The 16,654-nt window shown below is 40.7% G+C and overlaps 1 protein-coding gene across 8 annotated transcripts in view; it reads left to right on the forward strand.

The window, feature by feature from the left end:
* Window positions 1–213: 213 nt before the first annotated feature.
* The window catches only part of tns1b (tensin 1b), a 202,280-nt gene continuing 185,839 nt past the window's right edge, over window positions 214–16,654 (forward strand). For 4 of the 8 annotated variants that reach the window (XM_034884537.1, XM_034884540.1, XM_034884544.1 and 1 more), the window contains exon 1: window positions 217–556. In XM_034884537.1, the coding sequence (XP_034740428.1) occupies window positions 458–556 (99 nt within the window). In that variant the 5' untranslated portion in view covers window positions 217–457. Of the gene's footprint in view, window positions 557–16,654 lie in introns of all 8 variants that reach the window. The other 4 variants (XM_034884534.1, XM_034884539.1, XM_034884535.1 and 1 more) reach the window with 2 other exon arrangements.

The following is a 16,654-nucleotide window of genomic DNA, read 5'->3' on the forward strand; positions in this document are numbered from 1 at the left end:
GGGGGGTCCCAGGTCTAATTTGTGTCAGTTTAGGGTTCTTTGATGTGAAAAAAAGTTTAGGAACCACTGAAATAATAAGCACCTTCTAAGTTGTGAGTGACAGCACGAGCCACCAACCAGAAAAACACTATGAAAACGAGAGAGAGAGAGAAAGAGATCAAAGCCCTGCAGGCTACCTGTTAGTCTCCAGTCTGCAGTGAGGAGGCACTTCACCTCAGCGTGGCGGTCAGTCAGCGCGCGGTGACTAAAAAACAAGAGCGGGAAACTCCTCGAAACCTCTTAAAAAACTCTTTAAATCTGACAACGCAGGGATGCCAGAGCGACTGCGCAGACCAGTCGCCTGTTTGAGCAGAATACAGTCACATTAATTAAGCTCGTAGCCACACAGCTGAGCTGCGTGACAGAAGGGAACCGAGTGGTGAAGTTTGGCTTGAATGGGTTTCCGCGTGCGCTCTGGATGGGATGCACGGTGAGCTTCATCTGCTGTGAAGACGACTTTCTGCCAATGCCCGTTCACCAACATGATGAGGAGAAGAAGAAAGAGAGCCTGAGAAAGGTAAGAACTGCTGGAGCAACTCATTTGGGAAAGGTGGGAAGTGCGTGCAGCCCGCAGACGTGCAGACACGTCAAAACACGAGCCGACATTAGCGCTCGCGCTGACGGGGCTGCGTGTATGTTCAGGTTGTTTTCGAGGTTGACATGTTTATTTGCATGTAAATGAATGCTTTATGACCTAATTGACAGTATTTATGTCGGACATTGATTCCTATAAGTATTGTCGACCTTTGGTTCTACTTGACTTGACAAAAAAGGTAAAAAAAGGTGTACAGTGAGACCTAAAGACCATTTATTAAGACTGTCAGCATCAATAATACGCATGTTTCAACTAGCTTACAAACCAGAGTATAGACAGTGGTGGAAGATGTATTCACATCCTTTACTTAAGTAAAAGTGCTATTACCACACTGTAAAAAATACTCTCTTACAAATAACAGTAATGCCTTTTAAAATGTTAATTAAAAGTATGTAAGTGTTCAGGAAAATGTACAAGTATTATGTAGAATTACGTAAAAACAGTTTCAGCTGTGGCCTCTTCATCGTTGTGCAGTTTAACTCAATTTATAATAAGACAGTGAATTATAAAAACTGCATGTGTTTTGTGTGCAAAAGGCTTAACTTGTAAAGCAACTAGTAACTAAAGCTGTCAGATAAATGTAGTGTAGTAAAAAGTAGAGTATTTCCTTCTGAAATGTAGTAGAAAGTGACATGAAAAGAAAAGACTAGTCAAGTACAAGGCTACCTCAAATTTGTACCTAAGTACAGTAGGCTGCTGGAGTAAATGTACTTAGTTACATTCCACCACTGTCATGGCCAGGGGTTGATACATAAGTAACAAGGTGATTGATGGTTGTTGAACCATCCATCCAGATGTAGTATTGTGTGTTTAATGCCTGCTTTGACATTAGGCATTCCCACTGCTTCAGAGGGTGAATGAGGTAAACCATTCAACACAAGGACTGCCAGGTTCAGTCATGCTTGCCCTGCAAGACACAACTTACAGGGATCATTAGTAGTGCCCAGTAATGTAATGTAACTATGTATATTTACAATAACATACTTGAACTTTAAGTAAACTTTACTTAAGTACAAATTAGAGGTACTTGCACTTTACTTCTTTTCTGCTCATGTCACTTTATGCTACATTTCAGAGAGAAATATTCTACTTTTTCCTCCACTACGTTCATCTGACAGCTTTAGATGCTCAACGTGAAGGTCCATGCTCGGAAACCACACAAGTTGGACCAGTGCGAACAATTTGCAATGGGAAATGGTCAAAAATCCCTCAGGAGACTTGTGCCAACCTAGTTGTGGCTGAGAGAGTCTACACTATTGACTATTAATGACCTGGGGGCTAATAATTTTTGACATCCCATTTTTGCCGTTTTCTTGTTTCAACTCAGTGCATCAATAAAATATTCTAATCAAACTTAGTGGACATTTTGGTTTTGCCATGTTGAAATCAAATACACTATAAACACTTGTTGTTAATTGTCATTTCTATGGAGAAATAAATAGTTTTGTAAAACTTCATAAGGGGGGCTAATAAACTGTAATGGTTACATTACAAGTAAAGCTTCTTGCACACAAAACCCATAAAATAAGATGTCTTGTTCTTAAATCAACTACCCAAAAATATAAAGGCCAACAAGTACAGCTACATTTATTGGTAACAAATATTTGGAGTTGATCATTAAGGATTTAAGGCTTGTTTCCCGCATTCAGAGCTAATATGGCATCAGGTGGGCTGTAATAAATAGGACTAGGAATCAATCAACAATTTCCCGTTTTGATTACGATTTACAAGGTCCAGATTCGACTACATGTTTGATTCAGTATCAATTAGCTAAGGGGAATGTCAGTTACAACACCAATTTTTGAGGTCATAGTCATTTCACCTGCCTCAGCAGTTGAGTTTAGAGGAGAAAAGCTGACTGTGAGCCGGGTACAAAACACCGCAAAGTTACGCTTGTTTCAGTGGCTGTTGCAGTTGAGTTTAACTGACTAAAGGTGACTTCGTCTTGCGACGACAACAGTTAAGTCTAGGAACCAAAAAGACCAGTTAAAATTAGGAAAAAGATTGTGGTTTGGGTTCAAACAGCGACCCCCTTAAGTAGTACTCCCGGGACACAAACAATTGTGTCACATTTCAGGCTTCAAACATTATGATATAACATTTTTATTTTTTGTGAAGAATCACCAACAAGTGGGACACAATTGTGAAGTGGAACGAAATCTATTGGCTATTTTAAACTTTTTTTGCAAATAAAAAACTGAAAAGTGGTGCGTGCAAAATTATTCGGCCCCTTTACTTTCAGTGCAGCAAACTCAGTCCAGAAGTTCAGCGAGGATCTCTGAAGGATCCTATGTTGTCCTAAATGACTGATGGGGATAAATGGTGTGTGTGTGTGTGTGTGTGTGTGTGTGTGTGTGTGTGTGTGTGTGTGTGTGTGTGTGTGTGTGTGTGTGTGTGTGTGTGTGTGTGTGTGTGTGTGTGTGTGTGTGTGTGTGTGTGTGTGTGTGTGTGTGTGTGTGTGTGTGTGTGTGTGTGTGTGTGTGTGTGTGTGTGTGTGTGTGTGTGTGTGTGTGTGTGTGTTCGATCAAATCTCTGTCTAAATGCACCTGCTCTGTGATAGTGTATTGAAAGATCTTAATGATTTTAATCGGTATCAGATCACTCAAACAAAGGTTGATTTTAATTGGAGAATCAGTTATTTTACCCTGCTATGGTATTAAAAGAACTGACAGCGTAAGAAATAATTCTTAAATTAAATAATTTAGCCGTGTAGTTGGACTTCTTTGCTCACTTGTAAACTAGTTGTCACGTACTTGCAGTAACTAAGGTGAACAGCCTGATTCGGGGGGAAATATGAATCAGAATATTTTTCGTTAGATTTAAGGTCACGATTCTCTGCCATGATATTTTTGACCATGACAAAACAAAACAAAAAATAATTGGCGGTACCAAACACAGATTTCTTTGGGCACCCATAGCTCATTGCTTATTACCACGAGATCTTCATCCGCTTATCTGGTCTCGGGGGCAGCAGCTCCAGTAGGGAACCCCAAACTTCCCTTTCCCGAGCCACATCAACCAGCTCCGACTGGGGGATCCCGAGGCGTTCCCAGGCCAGGTTGGAGATATAATCTCTCCACCTAGGCCTGGGTCTTCCCCGAGGCCTCCTCCCAGCTGGACGTGCCTGGACCACCTCCCTAGGGAGACGCCCAGGAGGTATCCTCATCAGATGCCCAGACCACCTCAGCTGGCTCCTTTTGACGCGAAGGAGCAGCGGCTCTACTCCGAGCTCCTCTCGGAGGACTGAGCTTCTCACCCTATCTCTAAGGGAGACGCCAGCCCCCCTCCTGAGGAAACCCATTTCGGCCGCTTTTAATAAGTAATAAGATTACTTATTTGTAGTTATTAAGTTCTCACTAAAATAATATAAGAACTTGTTTTATTGTCACAAGAGAACATTAATACATTAAAGTGGTTTGCCTGATATCAGCCCGCTGCATATCGGTCGGGCTCTGATGCAGAGTACAACCAAACTTATGATTTAAAAGTAGGATTTCAGGAGAGGCTTGTACACGTGGAGCTGTTGTGTATGACGTGGCTAAAGAATATTTAGGTAGTTTATGTTGTTAGAATCTGAATCAGACTCGAACTAGTATAATGGTTCCCTGATTTACCTTAAAGGCACAGTAGAATCATTTTGAAGGTCTGTCCTTATGTACGGTACTTTACCAAATGCTGTGCTCACCTTAGCATTTTTTGGAATCCCATTTGCTATTTTTTCATGCTGATGTTTGTGTCGAAGGTGTGCTCAGATCCCTGTGGAAATGGCTCCTCTTACTGTATATGTGTGATGCTTGTGGTTAGTGTCCTAGAAGAAGAAAAAGAAGAAGAAGCGGCGCTCAGATGGAGCAGAACTTTGAAGAGCGAAAACAATCGCGCAAAAAAGTAAAGCCCTCATGTTAAACCAAAGCACACAGCAGAGACTTTGAACCAAAGGAGGGGTCTTTAAAAGGCTTCAGGGAGAATGTGCACTGCATGTTTTGCATCAAGGAGTGGTTATATAACGGCAGTACGTAGGCTGACAGACGGGACGTACTCTGCTGTTACTGCTAAGACACATTGACACAAGAATGGCAAACATGGAATCAAAAAAAGGTCTCAAAGTGTCACTACTTTTGACAACCTTATTCCATTTAACATCTCACTCTACATTTACACAATTAACTGATGTACATTAACTTTATTTGATACCACGTTTATGGCAATGCTATTGGGTTGGCACAGCTCGCAAACCGGGTCAGGCCCACCTTGGCGAATACCATCCTTTACAGAAATACAACAAAGGAAATTTGCATTCTTATTTTAATAAATAAAATGTAGAATGTAATATTGTCAGTCAAATGTTGTGATTGGGTTCATAATCTAATTTAATTTAAACCTCCTTTTATGTTTTCTAATTTAATAAAAATGGAAATCAGTTTTAGCCACTCTGTTCAGTTCATGGCTTTGGCTTCTTTGGTATGATTGAAGAAAACCCCCCTATACAAAAACTTGGCAGCCACTCCCAGCACATTAGATCAGAACAGCTGGCAGTGTTTCCAGAGTCGAGGGATGAGTAGCCAATGTTAAAAAGGAGCTGGTGAAGAGCAAAACGCAATCTAAACACTGGCTCAGATTAGGGCTGCACGATGTTAGGAAAATATCTCATTGCGATTATTTTGACAGGAATTGCGATTTTGATTTGATTCTTGATATTGGAGGGAATGATCATTTTTGTATCATTATTCTCATTTTCATTGAAAAAGAATGATTGAAGTGTGTTTGGTTTTTATTTTTTTATTTTTTTTTTTGTGAGGACCTGAACCAACCAAATGTGTTTCCTTTAGTCCGTAGGATAAGATGTGTAGGCCGGGGCGTTTCTGATGCAGCACAATACTTCATGTTAGAATGGTTTGACACCTATACCTTCAGTCTTAAGCTTTATGAAAACTATGCATATAGACGTGAATATTCAAATAGGCCTATTATGTCATCTGCCGACTTTTAAAATAAAAAAAAAAAAAGTTTTTTTAGATGATGTTTTTGGGGCTTTTTCCCCTTTATTTCAGAGTGACAGTGATAGACAGGAAAGGTGGGAGAGAGATGGGGGGGGGGGTGAGACAACCCAAAGGGCCGGGGGTCACTTTCAAACTCGGGCCGCTGCAGGACTCGGCCAACATGGGCTGCACGCTCTTACTGGGGGGCGGGGGGGCTGGAGGTCGATCTCATCTGCCAACTTTTAGCGATTTTTGGAGCTATTGCTCGGTACAATTAATTGGAATAGCATTAACGTTAGGGAGCTAAACTAACGCTACGTTTACACTTTACAAATACTTATCACAGACATTTATTTGCCCAGTTGCTGAAATGTGCTATACAAATAAAGCTGCCTTGCCTTGCCTTGCCTAATTTTTGCGCAAATTAGTGCATATTTACATTAGAACAGGTATGTGTTGGTGTGCCTTTATGTAAACTACTAGGCAAATGGTATAACTAGAGTTTGTTTTTTAAATACATACTGTACATGTTATGATTTGATATTTATGTTTAAAGAAAAAACGCACACACAAGAAGTCCAATTAAGCTTAAAGTTACACGTGCACATCATGGTCACTACAACCCTTTTAAAGAGATATTAAATCCATTCTAGGACAGGTATCTGTTTGCTAGCCCTCGATGGGTTTCAAGTAACGGGCGGCCCAAACTCTCCCCATAAGTCACACCGCCGACTATCCCTCCTTAAGAAACTAATCCTCTTTTCAGTTTGAGGCCTGTCAAGTCCAGCTCTCTGGCCCCGTTTCTGAATTCCCACCAAAGTGTCAGACGGCAGGCTGGGGCTTTCCTGGGATGTGAAGATTTTCGATAAAGGTATGTGGTGAACTGAAAGTTACCTGCCGCCCCATATTGCATTCCAGCGGATGCTTTCGCGGTGGGGAAACAGTGCGTCCTCTGTGCTGTGGCTCTGGGGAGGCCTATCATTTCACTCCTACCTGCCGGCAATGACCCGCACATGGGCCGCAGAACAACACCCTCTCTGTGTGTTCCTGTGTGGAAAGGTGCATCAGTGTGTGCTTGACCCGGGACAGAGTTATGATGCCTCAGCAAGGTTAACCCCCGGGCATTTTACCTCTTACTGCCCATGCAGACAGGAATTTAACCTCATGCAGAGAGTAGGAAGCTTCTCTCAATAGGAGTATAGCAGGGCTGTGCAATTAATCAAAATTTTAATCGTGATTATGGTTTCAGCTCCTAATGATTACAAAAACAGAGTAATCTAGGAAAATGTATTCTATTTTGTATGTCTAGGATCCTTTTGCCTGGGAATTGAAAGTGTTATTGGGTTTGCTTCTTTTATACTAGCATTGTGCCTTGCCAACCTTACACTGCATAGATTGTTACGTACAACTTCAGAGTATTCAAAAGGCTGTCAAGGAATTTAGATGCATGTGTTAAATTGTACAGATTGAGAAGAAATCCTTCAGGTTGAGCCAGCAGCTAGCATGGAATCGCTAATAGTTTGAGCCCTTTCATACATTTTGGAAGTCAACGCCTTTACTTTGAAAGCCTCGTTGTGAAAGCATGTGTGAATCCGATGAGCGGATATTTCTTTTCCAAACAGCCTTTCAAGACATTACTGATTCTGTGATGCGTAACGTTGCCCACAAAGCCCGGGGAACAAGAAGATAATGGGATACAAAAGGCGTTCATTGAGCTCCTTAAAGTGTCTTCAATTCACTTGGCATTGCACAGTGGATAGAGTGACAGTCAGAATGATAGATTAAGGCATAGGGGCAACTGTATTCCCCCCCGAGAGCCACGGTTGCATGGTCCTCTTCTTGGAATGTAAAGCAGAGGCCTAACTTCCACCTCTGCCTCAGACCTCGTGGCATCCCTGCAACATAATACACTCAGTTTGGTCCTATACCATGCAGCCTCTATGGCTTTGTGCACCCGTGAATGTGGCCTTTATGCTGCAGTTTTGTTGATAATTCTCTACGTGTGGGGGGGATTTTCTTGTCTTCTCCCCTAATACTTGGCAAAGCGATGTGGCATTTGCTCTTGGCGACGTCGAAAATCCCACAAAGTCTCACTCTGGGGGCCTTTGTAGCCATTCACAACACTTCCGAGTGATGGACAGGGAGCTCGGCTCTCCCAGGTCGCATCCCTTTTTCCTCAAAAATGCGTCTTTGTGGCTCTTCTCTTTTCCCGGGGATCTTTTTCACAGAGGTCGGATGCCACGGGGCTCCAAGGGTAATTACTGTGACTGGAGCAGAAGTTAGGCTGGGCTACCCAGGTCGCCCAATCATGTTTTCATCATCGGGAGAATGTTTTTCTTTGGGGACGTAATAAATCCCCCCTTTGACATGCTGCATTTACTCTGAATACACACAGGAAGAAAGACTTTTTTCTCTCTGTCTCTATTTTGCACCAATGCTTGTAACAAGCCGGGGCAGATCATTGTTGCTAGTTCGCCCTCACTGGTTTTTTAAAGGATAGGTTTGCACACTTAGGCTGTGGAGGAATTTCAGAGGTATTTGCACTGGAATGTTGTTTCTCACTGGAAAGAGAGGGGAAACATAATAAGTAACTGTCTATTAATTTGCTGATATTTTCTTGACTTATAGATAAGTTGTTTGGTCTATAAAATGTCAGAAAATGTTGCAAATGCTCAATCAGGGTTTCCCCAAAACCCAAGATGACCTCAAATGTTCACAACTCAAAGATCTTCAGAAAAAAAGAAACTATATTCCCATTTGAAAAGGTGGAATCAGAGAATTTATTCTCAAACTGATTGATCAGTTATAAAAATAGATGGCAATTAATTTAATAGTTGATAACTAAGTGATTTAGAGCTGCAAAGATCAGTTGATTTGAGGAAGTATTTTATGGAAAGAAAGTAAATATTCAAGGACAATGGGAAATACTGATCAACATTTGTCACCATTTACCGACATTTTATAGATCAAACAACTAACTAAGATTATTTGACAATGAAAACAATCATTAGTTGCAGCCCTAAATCTTTGTAGCTCTAGTAATGAATTGTAACCACAAAATGTCTAATAACCATATCGACTACTCACTGTCACAGGCAAAGCTGTGGAGAAAAGAAAGGGTTCACTGGATTGGATAAGACGAATCTTCGGGCATTATGAACATGTCAATACACGTCTTTATTAGTTTTTTGGAGAAAGATACTCTTTATACCTATGCTATTTTTCTGTCTCCAGTGCACTAAAGATAACACAGGGGGACACAACAGTTGATTGTCCAGTAGAGAAAGTTAGTCATGCCGTTATTAATAGTAGAAAAGTGAGTAGAAATTCAATAGCCCTCCATAAAAAGACACGGCACATGTTCCACGGTCCCGTCCTGATCCCTGTTAATGAGAGCGGGTGTGTCCCGTCCCATACGCCAGGCAAAGGAATCTTTAATTAAATCACACTCTCAGACCCGATGCTGCACATGTGTTGCACGCGCCTGAAATCCTTCACGAGCATCACCAGCGTGCCACGCATTTCTACCGTATACCCAGGCTGGGAGTTTATTTGGGGCGGCCCATACCCCCCTGGAAATATACTGATTCTATTGTACTCACACATGTATATAAAGCGAGAAAGTGATATGTCGCCTTAGATGACAGGAATTTGTCTACAGATTAAATTATATCTTTTTATACTTATGGGGATCCCTGCAGTCTATCTGGATGGATTAGTCCATTAGGCAAATCTAATAAATCTAGGTGCAGGTCTGCTTTATAAATGGCATTGGGTTTTTAGCATCAGTGTAAAGAGGAACCAGGATTTATCAGGGATTTTAATGTTATACTAATCAGTGTGTTGTAAACATCTCTGTGGAAGAGCTTTTTTTTTAACTCTCTAATCTATACCACATGGTTTTAAGGTACAACAGTGTTTCCTCTATCTTGATTTTGCAGTGGCGGCCCGCCATGGTTGTTGTTCGGACATACATCCCAGTATATACTAGTTTTAACTTTTATTTATATGCTAACTTTAAATGCTTAGAAATAGAAAAAGAGATGCTTCCTTTAAGCAATTTGAAGAGAAAGTGATGAAATCCAAACTCCTCATTCCGTGTAAGAAATGCAGTCTAAGGTTTAGCTGAAGCTAATATGAGGTTTCAGAGGTGGGTAACTTTGTAAGAGGTCCTCTTAATTTGTCTAAAACAGGCTGAAGCCTCATACCAGCTCTGAAAGAATATTAAAATGCATTCAGCTTTTGAGATTTCTCCTGTAGGTCCTTCCCACTCCCTCAAGAGGCCAGGCCCACATTGTAAATAAAGATGTGTTTTAATGACTTGCCTGGGTAAATAAAGAAGAAATTGAGTATCACAATAGGGTATCGAGCATAAAAGCCTTTCATCAGTTACTTAGGTTCTACATGGACTTTCCCAGACTGCAAGAACAGCATATTGGATTACCTAAATTGAGGGGTTTTACCCTTTTTAAGCTCACTCCATTTTCTTACCATTACAGTTGTCATAGAAGTTCTGAGAACATAATCTTCTTTACCTTCTGCGTGCATGCCTGTCTGCCTTGGCAAGCCTTCATGGCATGACTCTGAAAATAGCCTGAATACCTTGGCATCATTGTATTGTGTTTAGAACTGTGTGGGAGTTGTAACTCAGGTTTGGGGCTAATAAGTCGTTGGATATGTGAGTTATATAGTCACTTCTTGACCAAACAGGATAGCTAGATGCAGTGATTCATAGTGACAAGTTACTGTAGTGACACAGGGCACATATCATTGGTGCAAAGTGGCAGCCGTGACCCCAACTTCACCTGTATTATACAGCGGTCACATTTTGAAGAGAAGTGTTTATCATGAAATGTGTGCAGATTATAAGTCTAATGCATCCTGCAGAAAATGCTTTGAGTTATTACTACACAATAAGACATGCAGCTCTTTCTTTAGATCAAACACTTGTCTTGTATGTTATATTTAATCCCGGTATTGATGTAAAATACACACTCTGAATGTTTCCCTGCTTTACTTTATCTGTCCTGAAAGGTTGGGCTCCCCTGTGAGAGATAACAGTAATGGATTTAACAGTCTGTTGTTAGATAAAGTGCCTTTAAACATGATGAAAGCGAGACAACCACTTTAATGGCTGCTTTATCAGTTAGCAGCTCCCTCCACTGCAACACTGTTACTTATCACTTCACTGGATAACATTCCTTCTCTGCACTTTTACATTTGTGGCACGTTCCTGGGATCCCTTTGTCATTTTGTACGGTTGTCTTGTGTCTAATATTACCGGTAAGCTCGGCTGTAGCCAATCCTTTAACACCTGTCATTTGCATTCTTGTGTTTAAACTGAGATTAGTATTCCCAGGAGACGGTAGAGGTGCCAAACTGAGGCATTCATTCACACTTCCCAAAAAGAATGTGAGCTGTCGAAGCCAAAAAATTGAATAGTTTTGAATATTTGTTAGTTGCAGAAAAGTGGTTTGATTAATTATAACTAGTACAAACATTTGAGGGCGTTAATGCTTCCTATCACGTGTTCTGCATCTGCTTAAAGATTTTGCACAATATTTACATCATAGCACAACATTTCTATCACGTTTTGTCCAATAACAAAACAGTAGCTCAGATTTAAAACACCCAGTCATGTTAAAACTCTAATGGAGCATGGTGTGACAAGCATAACTGTAACTCAATAAAACAAATACAACTTTCACCCTTAAAAAGAGAAAACTGCTAGTTTCATATGATATTGAGATGTTAATGGTGGCAGACACCCATCAGTGATGAGCGGTTGTGTGATGTAAAGGCTGATTTACACAGAGCTTACATTGGAGCCTAAGCAAGTGGCCTATGCCGTTGTGAGGATTAATGTGTGTGTGCAGCTGCAGCAGCAAAAGTTAACCCTGTCCTTGGTTTTATGATGTTTGTTGAAATGAGTAGGAGGAAATGCGGTGCTACCAAATCCATAGCCAAGCGAACCTGCCACACTTGTTGCATGAAGTTACATTTCTGGGAAGGCTCATGTCAGGCCGCGGTGTAGCGTACGATTTCATCAAAGACAAATTGACCAACACATGTATAATAACAGAAAAAAAAAAAAATCCCATAACAGTGTCAAAGTAGCACTTTGAGATTTCTTTGTGAAATGTAAAGGGAATTATAAATACAATGTATTATAATTAAAGTCAAATTAAATCACACTAACAGTATTTGTTCAAATGACTTTGACTACAACCCATGAAGCCGTAGCCTAGATATCGTTGACATTGTCCCACTGCCTTCCTTCAGTGACAAACTAGTGTTAATTTACAGTTTTTAAGTTCACAGCGACAGCAACAGCTTGAACTCTATCCATACATTTTCCATTTATGGCGGTCTGTTGCTTGAAATTTTACATTTCACCAGAAGATTTCAGATGAAGTGCTTATTTTCTCCTCTGCTAAAATGGCCGATAAAGTTTTGAATACAAATTGACAGCTATAATCCAAGGATAATTTGAAAAGACTAGTAATAGTCTTATTTGTAGTATTACTTATTGTTTCCTAATATCATAATGTTTCAAAATGATCTTTATGTTAAGGATTAGTCCCAGCACAGTTAATCCCACACCTCTGATACTTAATGTATTACCTTTCACATCTAGCAATGCTCTAAGCACCATAAATCACTGGTTGTTTCATTAAAGTCTGCTCAAATCTTTAACTCTGCCAAAATCAGACACACACCAAGATGAGGAAAACTTGTTTGCTTCATATTCTCAGAGACTGGCCAAACATTAGCATTTCCACAGCTCTTTTATCTGCTGGGGGAAACCACGTGACACTGTTTGCTTGGCGTCTGGGTTGGTCTGGGCCAGTTTGACTGGGGACAAGCAGACATGAAAGAAGAAGACAACCAAAACACAGTGATCACATGTCTTCTTTCTTTTAAACTGTGACTTGTAGTCAAAACAACGGCAGAGTGCTGTATTTTATCTGAACATGGCTGTCTAAAAAGCACCAGGCCCTTCAAAGTAGCTCATGCCCACTGACAGAATAGCATTTTGTGCTTTTTAACCAGCAGATGGGGGCATTGCCATTGATGGCAATTTTCCTACTGTAATTTACATGCATATGCACCCCCATGCCCAAGGACTTAAATTGCAATATTATTACTATGTAAATTAGTGTTCAATTATGTGTTAAAATGTATACTGGGGTTCATGTCTTTGTTTTTATTATATGGGTGTTGCAGTAGTCCTCTATCCCTCTGTACCATTGTTACCAAGACATATTACCAATGGCAATGTAAGCACACTACAAAAACAATCCAGCAACTTCATTACAGTTTAAATGCTGCTAAACTGCCATTGGTGCACAGAAATATGTGACATCATCTTTTTGTCAACTGATCCCCACTACTGTCAAATCAGTGAAAAGAACTCAGTGCTGAGAAATAGCCAAAACTCTCCCAACGTTGGACCTTTTTAGGGCTGCAAAAATAAACTCAATAACAACTCAACTCAAATTCCTTTTAACGGTACACATTTTGGACACGCAGTTGACGCACACGGGTTCAGAGATTTGGGTCTTGGGCCGCTACTGCAGCAGTAACGCTGTGGATAGCTAGCAAAAACAAAGCTCCTTGAGTAGAAATGAATAAAGAAAAGGCTCCTTTGATTGGGAAGTTGAGTTTCAAAGCCGTTCCAGATGGTTCCCTAAAGTTATTTGCATTTACAGTTGATGTGAATTGAGTTACCACCGGAGTATGTCCAGTCTCAAATACCACTTGAGCATTAAAAACATGAAAAATGTCCCTTTTTTTTAAATAAAAGTGCCAATAACTTGCAAAGAATCATAAGTATGGACAAGCATGCATGATTAAACACAATTAAATATATTAATCAATTGACAGCCAACTTTAACAACACAACAAAGCTTTTTTTCTTGAGACCATTACGGCTGTTAAATGGTTATTATTTCAGCCATTCAAAGTGACTGGCACAAGTAGGAAGGACAGTCAGTATTAAGATGTAACCGTTAGAGTGAAAGCACTGGAGTTGTTTTGTACGTGTATGTAAAAAATGACACAAAACGATTGAAAAAGTGACATGAGTCTTGTTTATCTGCTAATCTATTATGTTCTGAGGCTGTGACAAATGTCTAATTTAGCTCCTAACAAGTTATAAAATGTACTGAAAGAGAAGCCCCTTTTCTACCAAAGCACTAAATGAGTCCAATGTAAACACTATTAAAGCTCCCATGCCGAGGTGATGGCTGTGTAACGTCCCAACGCTCTCCTGCAACACGGTCCGTTTCTGAGAAGTTAATTCAATTAAAGCAGACAAAAGGCCACTGGCACCAATAAAGTTTGGGTGAATTGTGAAGCCATGCAATGGACGCACAGTCCTGTGGCCAGTCGAGCGTGATTTACATTTGCATAATGGCCAGCTACAGTGCAGGCTCACCATCGCCATGGGTTACAGTTGGCGCAGTGAAGAAATTCAGCTCTGTGTTAAGTGGCTGGATCTTGTCTGAAGCTGACAGGCGGGGTGTCCTCACTAACACCACCACACACAGTAAGACAAGAGTGTATTTATGCATTTGTCTATTATTTTTTTACTTTTAGTGACTTATAAGCAATCTGTTTGTTGCAGATTAGGATGTTACTGAGAATACAGCTGTTAGAAGGTAATAAATGAAGTCAAGGCTAACTCTGACAGCTGTAGCTGACAGCTAACGTGAACTTTATCCGTCTCCATGAAGCTCCCAGCTAAGCTCCTGTAACTCTCAACACAGTTAGGAAACAAGAATGAGCCAACTTATGTTAACATAAGCGCATTGGCTTGGTGGATGTAGATTTTAAAGATCTGTTAAAACTATTTCCTGTGACGATTTGTGGGTAATGAAGGCCCAAAATGCAGGTAGGCAGGCAGGAGAAGGCAGGATGGTCCACAAGACCACACAAAGGCCAAACATCCGCAAAAAATCCAAAAAGAACAGGGGCCCGGGGGAATAAGCGTCTCAGCTCCTCACAAAACCGGTTCAGAGAGAGGTGACTGTTTTGGGGGCCACAAGAGAAAGATATGTTGTGTGCTCGCTGGACTTTCTGTAGACTTTTGTGGAAAAGAAATTGTGAAGGGGTTCTGAAAAGTTGCTAAATCTAGCAACGAAGTCGCTAAGTTGTTAACACTGTTTTCATGGAGACAGATGCTGTGTGCACAGTGGAGGGGCTGTGGGTGTGTTTGTGTGTGTGTGTGTGTGTGTGTGTGTAGAGTGACAGAGAGACGAAGGAGAGCAAGAAAAAGAAATGCAGCTGAACAAATGTGTTTTTTTTAAACAGCGTTAAAAATAACAAAACGCAATGTGTGGCGGCCGGTGTTGATTGTGTGGCGCTCTGCGTCATGTGTGGGAAACACTGGGACCTTCGGTGTTCATTCATAAATATTCATGCGCTTCCAAACACCGTTCTAAGCTGCTAGTAATGCTGCTATGTTTCTTGGAAATCCTCTAAGACATGATTGAACACACCCTGTGTGCAGTAAAATAAGTGTTGAGGGATTTAGTGAGAACATCGATCACTTGCCTGTGTAGAGACACAGAGTTGATGGAAGGCACCGTTGCCATGTTTACAGCCGGGCTGGTGGCTTTAGCCATGTTTAGTCTTTCTTAAAATAACCCTGACCTGTTGATTGTGGAGAAAAGAGACCAGCAGGGGGCAGTCAGTGTTGGGATTTTGCATTGGTGCAAAAAGCCTGAAACTGTTATCTGCCCTCAAGAAACAACTTACTATAATGTAATATTCATATGGATTAATCACAAATGACAAGTGTGAGGTCATGCAACAGGCGCCTTCAGTTGCAACCAAGGCCTCTGCTGATCCCCAGCACACATGGCAGAGAGAAGTACTCAAACAACACACACATTTTTTTAGACACTCCTTTGGCAGCAGCCTTCACTGAGGCCTCACTCATGGCTTAGCACTGAGGGGAGCGATAACAATCAGCCAGAAAGTAAAAACCCCTTTTCTAAAACCTAAGCACACAACGCACGCTTTGATCCAGCTGAGGGCGGTCGGGAACGGCTTTACGAAGATGAAGCCTATATGGTTTGGGCTCAGGGCTTCACAATGTTTACGTTACAGACACAGTTGTAGGATCCCGCTATCTACACACACACACACATGCCTGGGCAATAACACTTCACTATGGGATTCTTTTATTTGTTTTAGTTGTTTAATGACATTATGCAGGTTTTGTGTTTATGTAACACACTCAGTACATAAACGGAAACGTTAAAACTTGAAGACTCTGCTCCAAATTAGACTATGCATGAATCTAAATGGTTTCACTGTGACCAGACATTTTTTTTTTTTATTATTAATCCTTTATTTAACCAGGAAGTCCCATTGAGATTCAGAATCTCTTTTACAAGAGAGACCTGGCCAAGATAGCAGCCAAATCGCAACACATACATAAACACCAAGTTACATTTTCATGGTAAAAAAGTACAAAATGTTAAAAAACACAATTAGACTCTCAAGAAAAACAAGAACATGTCTCCATCACAACCTTCCTTACAATAGTTTTAAATTCATTAATGGACATAAGGGTTTCTAACATTAGTACTTTCTGTAGATTATTCCGCCCCCAAGGTGCTGAATAATAGAAAGCAGTTCTTCCTAATTCGGTTGCAACTCGTGGCACGTTAAACAGCAACCACTTTGAAGAGCGTACCAGAGCAGACAGAGAGGAGGTTACAGAGGTACAGTGGAAGTTTGCCAAGTATAGCTTTATAAATAAAGATATACCAGTGTTTTTGTCTACGAATTTTAAGTGATGTCCAACCAACTAAATCATAAAGAATGCAGTGATGGTCGAGGGACTTTGTATTTGTTATGAATCGTAGTGATGCATGTTAAACTGAATCAACATGACTCAGGGATCTCTCGTGATTAAGTAATGATGAACATGTGGTAGGACTGAATTCAGCCACTTGGATCTGTGTAGTATTTAGTAGTTTAATGTGTGTGTGTGTGTTTGTGTGTGTGTGTGTGTGTGTGTGTGTGTGTG

Source organism: Etheostoma cragini, chromosome 11 (genome assembly GCF_013103735.1).
Source record: "Etheostoma cragini isolate CJK2018 chromosome 11, CSU_Ecrag_1.0, whole genome shotgun sequence".
Lineage (NCBI taxonomy): Eukaryota > Metazoa > Chordata > Actinopteri > Perciformes > Percidae > Etheostoma > Etheostoma cragini.